We start from the raw sequence: 17,708 nt of genomic DNA, 5'->3' as shown, positions 1-17,708 counted from the left end.
ATGCAGTTGGGCATGGCACTCCAGGATCCTAAACAGCGCAAGCTGCCGTTTGACGCAGTACAAAAACAGAATACAGCAGAAAACCAAGACATGGCTGAGGATGTGGTGCAGAGAATGAGCGGAGATGCCTTGCCATTGGGCACAGATGCGCTCATGGCGGAGCTGCGATCTTGATTTAAAACACTTGATGGGGGTTTGAGGCACCAGATAAGAGATTGGACAAGATGGGGGAGCTCATTGATGTATACGAGTTAAAGCTGAATGCTGCAAAGGGTAGAGTGTCAGATCTTGAAGATGGAGCAGCTGAAAACTGAGCAAAAGCTGAAAAGACTTGAGAAACAGATGAGAACAATTGCCATGAAGAATGAAGAATTAGATACAAGGAGAAATAACATACGCATTCTGGGAGTGTCAGAATCGATGAATACCCGGCGCATGGATCAATTTGTTGAACGCATCTTGGTGGACTTTTTCGGCGGAGACTCCTTCACAACTACATTTTCGGTAGACCGGTCGCTTGGGCCGTGTCCTAATCCAGGTTGACCTCCTAGGCCGATAATGGCAAGACTACTGAATTTCAAGGACCGTGACACTGCCTTGCGGCTAGCAAGCAAAAGGAGACCACTAAATTTGCAAGACTCCACCTTATTCATATTTCATGACTTTAAAATCATTGTCCAAGAGGCACAGCATAAGTACACAGGTGTGAAGGCCATGCTTCGGAACCTTGGCCTCTGCTAGTGCATGCTTTATCTGGCCCACCTGCAAGTAGATGTCAACGGTAAAACTCGTGTCTTTGAAAATCCCACAGAGTGTAATCCTTTTATAAACACTTCTCTGAGAAGCAGCATCCTCCCGCCATGAGTCCCCGGGGGGGGGGAAAGGGGGTTGCAGCTGGACTTGCACTCTAGTGCCAGTAGGGACCTCTTCCCGTCTGGTTGACCATTGGGCCGTGCACAGGCTCTTGCCCCAGCCACCAGAGTAGTTAGCACTGCAAATATAATTCTAATCTTACTTTTGTTTGAGATGTAGGTTCATATATATGGGGTGCAGCTGTTGATACCTTGTTATAACCTTTCTCCTACAGCATGTTGCGAGTCGATGTGGCATTGCCACCGCCCAGTGATGTTCACTCAAGGGATAATTTGCAACCATACTTGGCTATGGAAAGTTCTGAAGTTGGTGAGATTGATATACGAGGGATGTGTTGGAAGGACAGCCACCAAGTATGGGAGGGGGAAGGGGATTATAGGATTTTTTTTGTATGGGGCATTGTTGTTGAATTCGCTCGCTAAGCAGCCATTTCGACTCTCTTAATGCACAATGCAGCATGCAATGTGTACATTGTATGGCAATGCAGGCTGATGTTCGAGCTCACGCAGATGTCACGTTCATGTTCTGGAATGTCAGGGGACTCAATAGTCTGCGTAAATGTAGACAGGTATTGCAGTAATCCTACAGGAAACTCATTTAACACCCATGGGCCCACCCACATTTGCCTCCATTTGGGAATCCCAATCCTTTTTTTTCCAACTATAGCTCTTAGTCTTGGGAGATCTCCCTACTAATACGCATGCCCCTGCCCTTTAAGCATATATCCAGAATCCCTGAAGCAGAGGGACGCTACCTGTTGGTGGTGGGTCAGCTCAAGGGCCAGTGTATACTGCTGATCAATGTTTCCCCAAATATTGGTTGTCCTGAGTTCTACCAACAGTTACAAATGCAGATAGACGCTGACCATATTTTACTGGAGGGGGGGGCGATCTTAACATCCTTCTGGACCCAATGCTAGATAGAACAGTGACAGCTCCACTCAATAATGGCAACTCCCGCATTGTACTGCAAGGCATAGGTGAGTCCTATGTGTTGCATGTTGCGTGGCGCCAAAAGCACCCACAAGAGCCAGAGTACATGCATCACTCCACACAAATTACCATGTGGACGTGGCTAGACTACTGGTTCCTATCAAGCACCATGATTGCATGGTCACAGGATATCCGACATCTATCCCGTACACTGTGGTGCCACACTCCTGTGATCTTGACCATGCAAAACCCTGGGGTGGGAGGAGTAGAGTGTTAATGGCGGTTCTCTAACATGAAGCTACTCTGCAATAATTGAGTACTTTGAGTTGAAGAAAGGGTCAGTGTAATCGCAGACCACCTTATGGGAGCCTTCAAAGCATACATGAGGGGGGCCTGCATCTCCAAAAGTGCGGGGATATTGAAGGTCCTATGACGCACGTTTTCCTGGTTAAAGGATGCGCTTTTATATCGCCCTCCGGGGCCACTTAAAGATTCTAATTTAAAATTAATTGAGAAAACTGTCCCTCACAATATTTCCTCCAATCACTTTCTGCTTTTAGGGGATTTAAATATCCACAGTGAAGACAACTAATGGCACACATCAGATTAAATGGCACCATAACTAGAACATTCTCCATTTTCCGTGGCACCAGACAGGGCTGCCCGTTATCGCTGCTCCTTTTCATCATAGCAATGGATTCACTGGTGCGACACTTGCAAAAAAAATCTCCTTCGCTGGCGATTTCAGTTTAAAAATGACCCCTTAATAATAACACTGTACACGGACGATATTATACTCTATGTGAGACACCAGGCTGACAACATAACACCACTCCTGCGCAAGGTGGTGTATTTCCGGACGCTGATTTTGGAAAAGGGGGGTGGTGATGGACAGAGTTTCTGAATGATGCAGAATACTCTTACCAAGTCAAGAGATCATGGTTTTAATCCATCACCGTTTTTTAGCTCACTGCACCATCCCAGCTCAGAACCTGGCTATATGCAAATTAGTCTGTTCCTGTCCCAGTGCATGATGGGAACAGGGCAAACCAAACTACCAAGCCAATTCTTATACTGGGAAGGAAACAAGTTTCCGGGGACCGGTTTCTGGCATCACAGCCTTCTTCGGCCCGGCTTGCTTGAATCCTGATGGTGCAATGAGCAAGGGACTCACGTCTGAGTATACCCTCCCACACATAGTGTGGATAAAACCGATTTTGGAAAAGGGGGGTGGTGATGGACAGAGTTTCTGAATGATGCAGAATACTCTTACCAAGTCAAGAGATCATGGTTTTAATCCATCACCGTTTTTTAGCTCACTGCACCATCCCAGCTCAGAACCTGGCTATATGCAAATTAGTCTGTTCCTGTCCCAGTGCATGATGGGAACAGGGCAAACCAAACTACCAAGCCAATTCTTATACTGGGAAGGAAACAAGCTTCCGGGGACCGGTTTCTGGCATCACAGCCTTCTTCGGCCCGGCTTGCTTGAATCCTGATGGTGCAATGAGCAAGGGACTCACGTCTGAGTATACCCTCCCACACATAGTGTGGATAAAACCGATGCTGGAAAAGGGGGGTGGTGATGGACAGAGTTTCTGAATGATGCAGAATACTCTTACCAAGTCAAGAGATCATGGTTTTAATCCATCACCGTTTTTTAGCTCACTGCACCATCCCAGCTCAGAACCTGGCTATATGTATTTCCGGACGCTTTCAGGGATACACATTAACTGGCAAAAGTTGGAGATTTCCCCCCTCATGGAGGTGAGAGGCTGGAAGTGTGACGGATTCCCACTGACTTGGTCTGAGGCAGCCACACGATATTTGGGGATCTCCTTACATAGGAACAAGGAACAGATTTTGCAGCTCAACTATGGGCAAGTGGTGGACAAATTGAGTTCTAGAATGGATAGATGGATCAAACTCCCACTTTCTATGGCCGGTCATATGGCCATCATAAAAATGATGGTTCTACCACAGCTTCTCTATCTATTTAACGACATTCCTATTCCCTAGCTAATGCATTTTTTAACCAAATACATACGCACCTGACACGTCTCATCTGGGGAGGGCGGCACCCATGTATTAGCTTAAGCACTCTTGTTCTTCCACATGAGAGGGGGGGGTTAGTCCCAAAAATCCATCTTTACTACCGAGTAGCACAATGCGGCTATGTGCAACACTAGAATCACCTAAATGCATGCCTCCGTTATTCCAAACCAGAGATGGACCTAGTAGCCCCAATGCTTCTATGGGCCCAGCTACCAGCCAAACTGCTGCAAGACAAGACTGACATCCAAACTGTGTCCACCACCTGCTGGGCCTGGATGAGGTGATTACAAATGATGGGGGCATGACAGTGTATTCACCGCCACTCCCCTTAGAGGACAACCCATGGTTACCAATTACGCGAGAACTAGTAGTGATAAGCACTCTTAGGCGGTATGCTCTGTATACACATAATTGGTGTGCAAATATGTAATATGTTTACAATCCTCACTGAGTGGTCACCTTATAATCACAGGTACGGACTCTTGTACTGCAACCCTGCAAAGAGAATAGGATTAAGTAAGTTCAAAAACTGTGAATGTGGAGAGGAAAGGCAAGTCAAAAACTATATACCTTTATAAAAACCAATTATAAATAATATATATATATATACATATATATTTATACATTTTTATGTATTTTTATTTATTTATTTAGAGTTTTCTATAGCGCGGACCAGACCCAGGGTAGGGTATCAGAGCGCTTTACAATGAGAGCACAGTACAAATGAAACAATTAGCAAATTTTAGCATACATAGAATTACCATGTTTTGACAAAGTTCGGAGGGTCGCAGGTGTGAGAGTTGTTCTGAGCAACAGGTCATAGGGGTGAGGGTGTCCTTAGTGGGAGAGAAGAGGCAAGTTTAAGGATGTAGAACTGTAATGGTCCATGTGAGAGTTTACGGGAGGAATTTGCACATCAGGAACGATTTTGCTTCCCTTTTGAACAGAGGAGTAGAGGAGATTTTTCTGATGTAAGGAGGAAGCGAATTCCATATTTTTAGTGCTGCTCCGGAGAATGCTCTGTCAGAGGGTTTTTTCTTGCTGAAATGTGAGGGTTTCAGGAGAAAATTATCGACAATCCTAGAATGTCTGATTCCTCCAGATAAGGTACGTTTTTGGGATAGGTACTGGGGAGTATTAAGCTGAGGCGCTTTGTGAGTGATGCATGCCATTTTAGGTGGATTCGAGCTTCATAAGGTAGCCAGTTGAGTGCTTTCAGGTATGGCCATATGTGGTCAAATTTCCTAGAACTGGATTCTGTACAGACATTTCAAGATGGAAGGAAATCATTTTTATGAGACATTTTGAGATGAGGAGATTTTTTAGTTTGCTTGGAATATAAAAAATGCTTAACTTACAGTTCCAATTTTCCCTCCTTATCAACAATTTCTTTAATTTCTTTGGCAATAATTTCTAGCTCTCCCTTTTAGTCTTTAATCAGCTCCTTGGTAGGTATTCAGCAAGTTGCGGAAACCAGTTTCAGAATTCCTAAGAATCCAGGTTCTTTGTTTAATTACCCATTTAGATGACATTCTGATATTGTCACCAGACACATTTATTCTTCAACAACAACTAGATCTAACTATATCCCTTCTCCAGAATCTAGGTTTTGTCATAAACATGAAGAAATCAGACCTCATTTCTTCAAAACAAAATATTTTCTTGGAATTTGCCATAGACATTCTCAACTTCTTTACCTTTACCACATTTTCTGAATTTGGTAAAGGTAAAGAAGTTGAGAATATCTATGGCAAATTCCAAGAACATATTTTGTTTTGAAGAAAAATTTGAAAAATAAAGTACAGTTTAATAAATTATTTGACACGAAAACAACAAAAAAAACAAAGCAGTAGAACGGAGTTATAATTTTTAACGTTTGAAGTGGAAAATATTTTTTAAAAGATCAAAGCGCCAGCAGCAGACATTGAGCTGCGCAAAACTATGGCAAAGTCTAAAGTTATGGCCGACTGTGATGGAGCACGGATCTGATAAACAAAGTGGATTTGGCCTGGTCTCTGCTTACCTTTGCACTTGGAAGAAATTTCAAGGAAAAATGTCTGCAGAGGTAAAGTTTAGTGGGGAAAGGCAGCTGGCAGTGTCCATGGTGGAAGCGTAATTTGGGAGCCACTGGGCGGTTGTGGTAGAGTCTCCTTCATTCTGACATACTCTCTTTTTTGGAAGTCAAAAATCTCCAGTGGGACAAAGTTGTAAGCTGTAGCCAATGAGGGCTTCACAAGGGTGGATGCCCCTGTCTGAAAAGCCTCTGAGTAGGATTTGCTACTGTGGAGAAGAGCGTAGTAGGAGCTACCACAAAGTCAGGCTGACTATCGATCCACCTTCGTTGTATCGACGAGCAGGTAGGTCCCAGTCTTCTCTTAGTTCTCAGAGCACATTTTAGCCAAACATGTTTAGAATGTTGGCTACCAGGGCACCCTTAGCACTGCTTCGAAGAGTCCAGGACTGGACAGACACCACTTGAAGGGTTGGGACTCACTCAGGCAGGGTCCAGGTGTGGGTTTGAGATGGTTGGAGGCTTTTATGTCCCTGAGGTTCTGCTAAGGAGGCCAGCCAACTAGCCCTTAGATTCACTTCTGGAATTCCTGGCTTCAAGGAGAAGAACAGGGCTCAAGCAACAGGGCAGACCTCTGGGACTCATAGCAGGCTTTATGCAGTAGACCATTCCTTCTAAGTGCAGCAAAGCAGTTTCACTCAAGTACACAGTAGGCCACAGCAGCATCAGTCCTCTGAGAGTCCTTCCTAGAACTGAACTGAAGAGTGGCTCTGAGAGTTCAATTGTTTTCCCTGGTGCCTTCTTTGAAGTATGAAAAACTTCTGGAGGCTCCCTCCCACAGAAGTGTCTGGTATTTTCTGTCTCCCTGCCTTGACTCTAACCTGACTACAGGCGCAATGGGCTATTGCGAAGTTTTTATGTGAGAGCAGGGCTCAGCCCTGCCCCCCATCCTGCTTAAAATGGCCCATCCAGGCACACCTAATCTCTCCATTGTGTGGTTGCATGGCAGTAGGATAAAAAGGCCAATTGCCACTTAAACCTAGTCATGTGACCCAGGAACAAGCTGTGGGCGCAAACTGGTTGGGAAAAGGAAATGCCAAATTAAAAAAGTTGCATTTCCAGAATTGTGACTTAAAATCCAACTTTGCCATTAAAGGGGCCTTTAAATTACAATCGCATAGACACCAAACATGACTTTCCTACCTTTTCCTGATCAAACGTCATCACTTATTAACTGTAATAATGCAACCCGGTATTATGCTATAGGGGAGGTGTTCGATCTGGGGGTCTCCAGTTGGCAATGGTATTCACCTTTGTCCAAATAGGGACCCTCACTTCTAAGTCAGGATAAGGGGATTACACTCCTTAATAACCCCTGCTCACCCCCTTGGTACTTTGGCACCAGCAGACAGGCATATCTCCGAGGCAGTGGGTTGAGCATTTGTGAATATACACAGTAATACAGTGAAGACACTACATATGGACACAACACGGGTTTTATAAAAAATAAGAAGTCTTTATATAGACTTAACACAAGACCACAAATGACAAAAATCGACAATACTACACTTAAGATTGCTTTAAAGATGATCAAAGTTACTTAGTTCAAGTTGCTGATAGATGCACCAAAGATCTCAACAAAGTACCTGGATGCGTAACGCAAAGTAAACAAAAAGGCTTGCAAAAGGGGAGATGCGTTGGTTCCGTGATCCAGGCGAGATGATGCATCGGGCCTCAATGCTTGCGCAGGGTAGGAGATGCGCCGGTGCAGAGGTGATGCGTAGATTCTTGGCCTGTGGGCCCGTTGCGGTGCGCAAGATGGCGCCTTAATGCGATCCGATGATTCGGTTGCGATGGGAGAAGATGCGCCCTTGATGCGGCGATGCGATGATGATGCGTAGACTCCCTGGCAGCCATGCGACGATTCTGTACTTTGGAGCCGCGACCGGCCCTGCGACACGCTTCTCCGGTGATGCGATGACGACTCTCTCGTTGGCGTCACGCTTCTCCTGTGATGACAGCAGGCAGCTTCGATGAACACACGCTTCCAGGGAGATGCGGCGAAGGCCCTTGGCCTTGATCTCTAACTCCCTCAACAGCCTCTCATGTTCCATTCTCTTTCTCTCTCTTTCCAAAGACAACCTAATATTCTCTGTTTCCCTCCGACTTTCCATCTTAAGCTTAGCCAACTCCTGCTTGAGTGCCCTATTTCTCTCCCTGTCTTCCATCTCTCTGGGGGACAGGTCTTTGGAAGAGATACTGCTGCCAGGTGGATAGAGGACCCCTCCCCTAGCTGAAAACACTGGCCTCTCAATGGGACCATCTGCATCCAATACTGGCTCCACCACACGATCTGGGGCATTTCTTGCTTCTACCCATGCCATCAGTGCCTTCTGGTAGTCATCCTTTTTAGAAATGCCTGGTGTAGCAACTTTCAATTTCCTGCACAGATGTTTAAGCTGTTTCACAGTGTAGGTATCCAACCTCTCTTCCTCAAATTCAAGATCCATAGATGCAACAGATGCTGGTTTACTCATGGTAGTAAAAATTGGGAGTTTTCAGGAAAAACTAACAGTCCAAGGAAAAAGATTCTAAAAAAAAGTATGTGGTTGCGTTTCGTCTGCACTCACTAGTAGTGTACACCAATTACTGTATATGAAACACAAATGCAAAGTCCAAATCCTCACTGCTGACCACCAATGTTAGATCTGGGGGTCTCTAGTTGGCAATGGTATTCACCTTTGTCCAAATAGGAACCCTTAATTCTAAGTCATGATAAGGGGATTACCCTCCTTAATAACCCCTGCTCACCCCCTTGGTAGCTTGGCACGAGCAGACAGGCTTATCTCAGAGGCAGTGTGTTAAGCATTTGCACTCTCTCGATGGCATCACGCTTCTCCGGTGATGCAACAGCAGGCAGCTTCTATGAACACACGCTTCCAGGGAGATGCGGCGAAGGCTCGTTTCTCCGGCGATGCAGTGATTTCAGCTGCAACGGCGACACGCTTCCTTTCGATGCGTCGCGCTTCCAGCTCCCAGCGACACACAAATATTTGGAGTTGAGAATTCCCAACAAGGAAATTCAGAGGGGAGCTGGAGATGAAGTCTTTTGTCCCTGAGACTTCAGCAGGAGGCAAGCACAATTCAAGCCCTTGGAGAATATTCTGAAGATGATGAAAGTCCTTAAAAAGTTCCTTCCCCTTTCCTTGGCAATGAAGCCGCCACTGCAGGCCAACCCAGAAAACAGCACACAGCACACTGGCAGAGGGGCAGTCAAACTCCTGCAGCTTCCTTGGTTCTCCTCCTTGGCAAAAGGTTTCTTGTTCCAGAAGTGATCTAAATTCTTGGGATCAGGGTCCCAATATTTATACCACAAAATGTTTTGTTCTCCGAAGGCAGAGAGGCTTCTGCCTAGTCCAAGCCAGTTCCTGAACACTTTGTTTACATGACTCTCATCTTCCTGTCACTGTGCAGGGCAAAGCCATCAGCCGCCCCACAGGAGGTGGAGCAAGCACAGGGGAGGGAAGATACAGCTCTGGAGCACTTTGTTGACATGATTCCTCCTCTCCTTTCACAGTGCAGGGCAGAGACATCAGACAAGCCACAGGAGGTGGAGCCAGCATTGTAGAGGGAAGGCCCAGCCCTATTCAGGTCCCAGGTGCAACTCCTCCCTCCCATCTAGATGCAGACTTCTCTATTCACCACTGGGCTGCCCCAGCCTGTCTCCTGGAATCCCCCAGCCCTGTCACTCACAAACCCAGTCAAGGAATACACCCACCTAGCAGAGGCAGGTCTGGACAGTTAGGCAAGGAAATACCTACTTTCTAAAATCAGCTGATTTACCGCAGCAGGCTCGATACTAGAGAAGCAGACTACTTAGTCCTTCCACCGCTAAGTTTTCCGGACGAAAGAAATTTTCCTTCCCACATGATTAATGCACCGGGTTGGGACAGGCTCGAGACTAAAAGAAGCGGATCACTCAATTGTTCCACTGCGAACACTTTCTGACTAAAGACAAATCCCCTTCCATGTGACTGACGCACCTGGTTGAGAGGACTGTCGTGCTGCTTACAATATTGTCTTGATAAAGACCCGCTGCGACTGAAAATTTTGCCGCTTTCAGGGTCGAAACGTCGACATCTACTTACAGGCCACTCAAACTCGGAGCCCCCAACAATTTTGAAAGAAACGATAGGGTTCTTAGATTGTATAAGTTGATGGCCGGATGAAATGATATTTTGTATATACATTTACAGTTTTTCTACATGAAACTTTGGATACATTCTGTTTATCACAAGTACACTATTCACTATTGTCACTTGGCTTTGCACTTTATTTGATATGATGACAGTTTTATGTATATAATGTATAGAAATGACTTTTCTGATTTAAAGAATGGTATAAAGAAACTATAAAGTAACATATAGCTCTTCCTTCTTTATTTACTATAAGGATTTGAGATAATGTTTTGGAGGTGTTATGTTGGTTCTATTTAGGAGCAGTGTAAAACAACTGTTTGGGCAAATTGCTTGCTGTTTGAACCCGACAGAACCGTTATTTGTTAATTCTTTAGCAGCAGTTCCTCTTGACCACAGAATGGGTCAAAGCCTTTTCAGTCTCAATCCATAGCTGTTTCATTCCAAAGTTCAGGGGTTTCAGCTCTCATAAATTTGAATTTGAATTTTGAATTTACAGGCATTTATATAGCGCACGTCTACCAAGCGGTTTCATGGCGCTGGAGGATGCCGACCGAGGGCTGGAGCAAGGAATTACTGGGAAGGGAAGGCGTGTGAAAAAAGAAAAGTCTTAAGGGCCCCACGGAATTCAAGATAGCAGGAGATGGATCTAATATACAGGGGGAGGGTGTTCCAAAAAGTAGGGGCTAGAACAGCAAATTTCAAAGCCCCTGATCTGCTTTTTTTGAACCGGGGAACAGAAAGAAGGAATTTAGTGGAGGAACGAAGGTCTCTATTAGGGCGATAGACATTGATGGCAGATGAGATGAACGCTGGGGCAGTCCCTGCTATAGCCTGAAAGGTAGTGCAGCCTAGCTTGAAGAGAGCCCGTTCCTTGATAGGTAGCCAGTGCAGGGATTTAAGTAGCGGAGTAGAGTGATGGAATCTGGGCAGCCCGTAAATCAGGCGGGCAGCCTGATTTTGGACTAGCTGGAGACGGTGAAAGGCATATGCGGGAGAACCATTGTACACTATATTCCCGTAATCCAGCCGGGAGAGGACCATTGCCATAAGGATTAATTTCAAAGCGGGGAGAGAAAAGAACCGGGAAATTTTCCTGATGGTGCGGAGGGCAAAAAAACAAGAAGAGACAACTGAACTAATCTGGGAATGGGGAGTGAGGTGTTTGTTGAGTGAAATCCCAAGTGTTTTAACTGAGGGAGAAGGCGTGGGGGGAGTGCCCAAGGACGAAGGCCAAAAATTGGGGGATCAAGGACTAGGGGTGTTACCAGTGACGACAAGTTCAGTCTTGTCGGGATTTAATTTGAGGTGATTACAGTTCATCCAATCACTGATGAACAGCATGACAGATTGAAAGTTGTGAATACTGAGAGGGGAGTGTGAAAGATGAAAGATGAGTTGGAGGTCATCGGCATAGTTGTACACGGTGACCTCCATTTGCTGAAGTGCAAAGATGAGTGGAAAGATATAGAGATTAAATAATAAAGGAGAAAGAGAAGAAGCCTGAGGGACACCACTCTGGACCGGGCGAGGAAGGGCAGAGAATTTGGCGAGGTGAACAGCCTGGGTACGATCTCCTAGAAAGGAGCTAATCCATGTTAGGGCTGGGCCCCCGATGCCAGCCGCCTTGACATGGGTGAGGAGGATGGAATGATCAACCGTGTCAAAGGCGGCGGAGAAATCTAAAAGAACGAGGGCCTGGGGGGTGTTGGTATCTAGCCCCACTCTGAGCTCATCCATCACAGAAATGAGAACCTTCTCGGTGGAATGCCGGGGTCGAAAGCCAGCCTGGCGGGAAGCAAGACCCCGCTCTCCTCCACAAAGGCGCCAAGGACCTGGGTGACGTGGGTCTCAAGGACTTTAGCCAGGAAAGGGAGAAGGGAGATGGGGCGATAGTTAGAAGGAGGGACAGGGTCAGCCCCGGGTTTTTTTAAGATGGGGATAATGATGGCCTCTTTGTGGGCGACAGGTACGACGCCCTGTTCAAGAGAAGCGTTCAGAAGGGTGAGGGGGGGAAGGTAGCAATTAGTGAAAATTTTACGAAGGACATGTGCAGGGGCAATGTCCGCAGGGGATCCAGATTTGACGCGGGTCGGCAAGGAGAGAAAAGTTTCTCTTGTTAAGAGAGGTAGGGGGTTTAGACTGGACGTGGAGGAGGGGCTGGGGATCACAGAAAGTAAGGGAGGGGGGCGGAATCTTGGTCTTGATAAGTGCAACTTTCTCAATGAAAAAGTCATTGAGAGAGTTGCACAGGGGTTGGGAGGGGGGAATTTTGGGAGAGGCCCTATCAGAAGAGGCCAGCTCTCGAACTATAGCAAATATTTCTTTAGACTGGTTCTCTGCAGCGAGGATTCTCCCAGAGAAATAGGATGTCTTGGCAAGGAGAATGTCCCTTTTATACTCGTTAAGGATGGAATTATAATGTAGTTTGGAGAGAGGGCAATAGGCCCGCCTCCAGGCTCGCTCTGCTTGGCGCACTGCCAGTTTTTTTGCCTCAAGGGCAGGGGAGAACCATTTATTTGCCTCATGGCGCGTTTGATCGTGACGCGCTTCAGGGGGGCTGCTTGATCGCAGGCCCTTCGAAGCGAGCTGTTAAGGGCGTCCAGCTGCCTAGATGGTTCAGAGCTAGCCATTTCCGGATCAGCGGCAGATAGCGAGGAGCAGAGGGCAGGAATATCCACTCTGCTCCAATTTCTCACCCAAGTATGTTTAGAGAAAGGGGAATTGGTTTTGGTGCCAAGATCCAGGGAAAAAGAAATCAAAAAATGGTCCGACCATGTACAAGGCTGGACAGTGAGGGCAGAAACTGAGGTATTCAGGGTCCAAATTTGATCTAGGGTGTGACCACCGATGTGAGTGAGGGAGTGGACCTGGGAGACAAAATTCAGTCTAAGAAGGAGCTCTGTAAAATCACGGGAAGTAGCATCTTCGGCTGGATCGTTGGGCCAGAAGTTGAAATCCCCAAGGAACAAGACCGAGGAGTAATTAATAGCAAGGGTTCCCAAAAGGTCCGAGATGGCAGGAAGGAAGCGTGGGCAGGACTGGGGAGGACGATAAGCAAGAACGCACGTTAAGGGAACCTGAAAGGAGATGGAACGTATGATCAGACAGTCTGTCGCGGGTAGAGGAGGGGAGGGAAGCACTTGGAAGTGCAGGCCCGTGCGGGCGATCAGGGCAACCCCACCACCTATTCGACCTTCCGGCTGGTCAGCTCGAAGGACGAAATATGGGGGGGGAGGGCTGCTAACACACTGGGGAGGGAGTCAATGCGGAACCATGTCTCGGTCAAAAATAAGAGGTCCGGCTTGACAGAGTCCAGAAAGTCAAACAATTCTAACTGATGTTTGACTGCCGACCTAGTGTTAAGTAAAAAGGCTGATAAGTGTTGTGACGAGGGGGACGAGTGAGGAACTAAAAGGGGCAGGGGGAGGGCTAGGGAAGAAAGGGGAAGGGAAGGCACAGAATCGGAGAGGGTAGGGGAACGACATGGTCGGGACAAGCCGAGTCCATTAATCCGTGCACAGGTGGACGCTTGAAGGGGCCAGTGGTCCTGAAGGGCGCATAGATCTGCAACGGACTAAAAATAAAAACGGGCAGGGTGGAGGGCCCCTAGCCCCGGTCGGCCACGGACGGGCGCAGACGGGCTTGCCTTTGGCGTGCCTTCGGCGCGCCGCCGGCACGCCCGCTGCGCGCGTCCGCCTGCCGATCGCATGCGGCGTTGCTTATCAAGGGCTGAGAGCGCGATGACTAGTGCGCTAGCCTTGATGTTGCCACTGCCCCTCCCAAAATGGCGCCCGCTGCCCCGTCAGCCCTCCGGAGCAATCGGCACACAGCCGTGCCGGACCGGGGCTAGGGGAGCGGGAAGAACTAGGAGGGCAACAGCAGCAAGGTAAGATCAAGAATAAGCAATTTTTAAAATAAATTGAAGTTTAAAATTTCCACGATCCAAGCACCACACACACGACCGCAGCAGCCTCGAACCCCCTGCCACTGGGTTACTGCATCCGCTGCGCGATCGCATAGTTAGACCCCTTCATGTCTTTTAAGTTTGTATGTGCTCAGTCCCAGACCCCTCCCTTTAGCAGTTCTTGGTGTCTCCCTCCCAGTGTCACCTCTCTCCCTTTAATACTGGGGGTCTGGATCCTTAATCACTCAGCAGGAGATGGGTCAATTGGTTTACAGCATCAGCCCAGGCCTTTTCACCTCTCTGGCTTTTCCTCCCCTACTCTCCAGATGCAGGGCAGCCTGGTGCCATCTCAACCCCTCCCTGGCTCAAGACCTCTCCCAGCTCCTCTCACCATTCAGTTCCAGACAAACAATCCACATTTCAGAGACGCACAGAAATGCTCAGAGCACAGAACTCAGCCACTTTCTAAAAGAGTGGTTAATAAACACACTATAAACACACTGTGACAAAACCACTTTCACAGAAAGATGCATTATGACACTGTGAGCCATACATACTAAACTTCCCCTCTCCATTATAAACTGACAGGAAACTAGGCTAACAAACACAACACCCATCCTCCCCCATTCTGTCCTTTGGGCAGAATGGCTTATCAGCAGTGAAAAACGAAATGGAGAGTTTTTCACTGTCAGAACATAACACACCTCAGCTTATGTTCTGCCTTTTACCTACACTGCACCCTGTCCAGGAGTTACCTGGTACCTACCACAGGGGTGCCCCATGTGTATGTAAAAGGGAAAGTAAAGCCTGAAAAGTGGTTGCACTTGTCAGGACTACATGCTAACTTAGCATTCTGCACGCAGGCCCTACACTGAAGGCCTGAGTTCCCTTCTCTGCGCGCCCTTGCATTACTAGCCCTTGCACAGACTGCACAGACTGTGCACATCACTAGGGATTTTTACTAGTAAGGCAAACATATCAATCATGGCCACCCAATCATCATTACATTTTACATAGGGAACTCCTGTACTTTGACACTGATCAGCAGTGGCAAAGTTCCAGCGCGGGGGGCGTTCCGGCGCAGGAACGCCTCCTGAAAGTGGCTGAGTGAAATCTACAAGATTTCACTCAGTCATTTTGGGGCCCATGCTGCGTCAAAACCCTGCGCCTGCTTGAAGCAGGCGTAAGGATTGACGCAGCATTGGAAGAATAGGGCCCCCCGAGCATTGCTGGAGCTGCGTCGTGCTTGCGACGCAACTCCAGCAATGCAACACTTTTACGGCACAGATGCGTGACGCATCTGTGCCGTTTTTGCCCCATGGTGCGCCGCATTGTAAATGCAGCGCAACCATGTTAGCGTAGGCATGGCGCACAATAAGTGGCGCATCCCTGCTGATATGCAGGGATGCACCACTTATTGTAAATATGCCCCTTGAAATTATTGAATCGCATATGATCAATGTCCTCAGTGGTTCATTGGGAATATGTAAACTAGATGAATTATTTTTCAAACTGCCTAGCTTCTCAAGCTGCACATGTGGTGTCAACACATTTGTGGTTTAACTGTCTTGGAAAGCACGGTTTTCTTTAATTGTTTTCATAGACGCAGGTCTTTATTTAATATCTAAAATAAGTTGTTAATGTTTTGTGTACATCACAGGTTGAAATTGTCATGTCCTTGCTCGGCATGTTTTGCCCTCCACTCTTTGAAACCATCGCTAATATGGAGGAGTACCACCCTCGGGTAGCGTTGAAGTGGCAGCTTGGCCGAATATTCGCTTTATTTCTGGGAAACCTCTACACCTTTCTTCTTGCTCTCATGGACGATGTCAATGAGAAGGTAAGGCACTGAGTCAAAATGATGTTTATGTATTTTAGAAAAAGTGATTTATTGATTACCGATCTAAAAGCTAGATTTAAAACAGTGATAAAATGAAATACAATATATTGAATATGGCATACATTTATGCAAAACGAGAAGTTAATAATTTTTGGGAGACTTTTTAAAATAAACAGGGGATAAAATGTAGTTTATGGCAAAAAAGTTATTGCATGCCTCCATCATACGGAATTCAGGGGCATGATGTATAAAGAGTTTTGTGATTGAAAACTCCCTTATCTGGTAAAGAAAATGTGGTTTACGACTGAAAAAAAACCTTTTACATATTTACTAACCCCATTCTGTGATTTAGATTTTTTTTTCAATTCGTGAAATGAGTTTAGAAATCATTACCAATTTACAATTTGGAGGAAACCTGCTAGGGGCATCCTTCCGAATTGTGATTTGGTAACCTGTGTGTCAATAGTTTGGGACTGTAATTCTGATCAGGGCCAAACTCTCAAGTTGAGCTGGTAATTGATTCCCAAAGGAAAGGTATTCCTTTTGGTCTCTTCCACTATGCGACTGGGGTGAAATGTACAAGGGGAGTAGGCAGTGGTCCATGCGATCACTCCTTCTTTCACTGATGTTTTGCAAAACTCATTTTCTTCTCAAAGCAACCCTGATTCCTTTAAGGAACTTGGGCTGCTTTAAAAAAATGAAAATCTATTTTTAGACTACAGTCACAAACATGGTGGTCCGCAGTCCCTTGAAGGCCACCAGCCCTGCAATTGTAGTCACCCTCAGGAGGCTGCAAATTGCGACCTGCCTATTGTAATTAAGCATGTCGTCCTTTGCCATCCTCCAGTTTGTTATTCATGTGAACCGACTAATTGGTTCATAGGACAGTCCCCAAAATAAATGACTAGTTCTTACATTTTGCGTTGCACCATAAAAAGCTGCCCAAATTATTTGAGTTTTTACCATCCGGGGAAAGCCTAAATCCAAAGGGGGTGGGAGCAGGCCGCTGACACGTCCAGCGTGTTTACCTCTAGCATCATGGTTCATGTAGTTTGTGTTTCTCGCTCAGTTCTCAGTTCATAGCCAGTGCTCGCATCATTATTTCAAAGCGCATCCCTAGACACGTGTTTCTGGATTATTCCTTCATCAGTAGGGAAAATTATTAACAGGTTTCTGGACATGCTGCCGTCATCTATCAGGATCAGTTCCGCTCTCAGCATGCAGGCGCTGCTCCTGAGCTCGTCAACTCGGCGGCTTACAGAAGCCATTTTTAACAACAAAGGAGGTGGGAGCAGGCCGCTGACACTTCCAGCGTGTTTACCTCTAGCATCATGGTGCATGTAGTTTGTGTTTCTCGCTCAGTTCACAGTTCATAGCCAGTGCTCGCATCATTATTTCAAAGCGCATCCCTAGACACGTGTTTCTGGATTATTCCTTCATCAGTAGGGAAAATTATTAACAGGTTTCTGGACATACTGCCGTCATCTATCAGGATCAGTTCCGCTCTCAGCATGCAGGCGCTGCTCCCGAGCTCGTCAACTCGGCGGCTTACAGAAGCCATTTTTAGCAACAAAGGGGGTGGGGGCAGGCCGCTGACACGTCCAGCGTGTTTACCTCTAGCATCATGGTTCATGTAGTTTGTGTTTCTCGCTCAGTTCTCAGTTCATAGCCAGTGCTCGCATCATTATTTCAAAGCGCATCCCTAGACACGTGTTTCTGGATTATCCCTTCATCAGTAGGGAAAATTATTAACAGGTTTCTGGACATGCTGCTGTCATCTATCAGGATCAGTTCCGCTCTCAGCATGCAGGCGCTGCTCCCGAGCTCGTCAACTCGGCGGCTTACAGAAGCCATTTTTAACAACAAAGGGGGTGGGAGCAGGCCGCTGACACTT

General features: G+C 46.7%; 1 protein-coding gene across 1 annotated transcript in view; it reads left to right on the top strand.

Moving 5' to 3' along the window:
* Window positions 1-17,708, top strand: part of LOC144784130 (transmembrane channel-like protein 2) — a 415,583-nt gene that overhangs the window by 132,173 nt on the left and 265,702 nt on the right. The window contains exon 10 of the mRNA XM_078662812.1: window positions 15,635-15,814. Coding sequence (XP_078518938.1) covers window positions 15,635-15,814 — 180 coding nt within the window. The remainder of the gene's footprint in view (window positions 1-15,634; window positions 15,815-17,708) is intronic.

The sequence above is a fragment of the Lissotriton helveticus genome, chromosome 10 (genome assembly GCF_964261635.1).
Source record: "Lissotriton helveticus chromosome 10, aLisHel1.1, whole genome shotgun sequence".
In the NCBI taxonomy this organism is placed as follows: Eukaryota; Metazoa; Chordata; class Amphibia; order Caudata; family Salamandridae; genus Lissotriton; species Lissotriton helveticus.
Note: the sequence above shows the minus strand (reverse complement) of the source record. Positions and strands in the feature narration are given on the sequence as shown.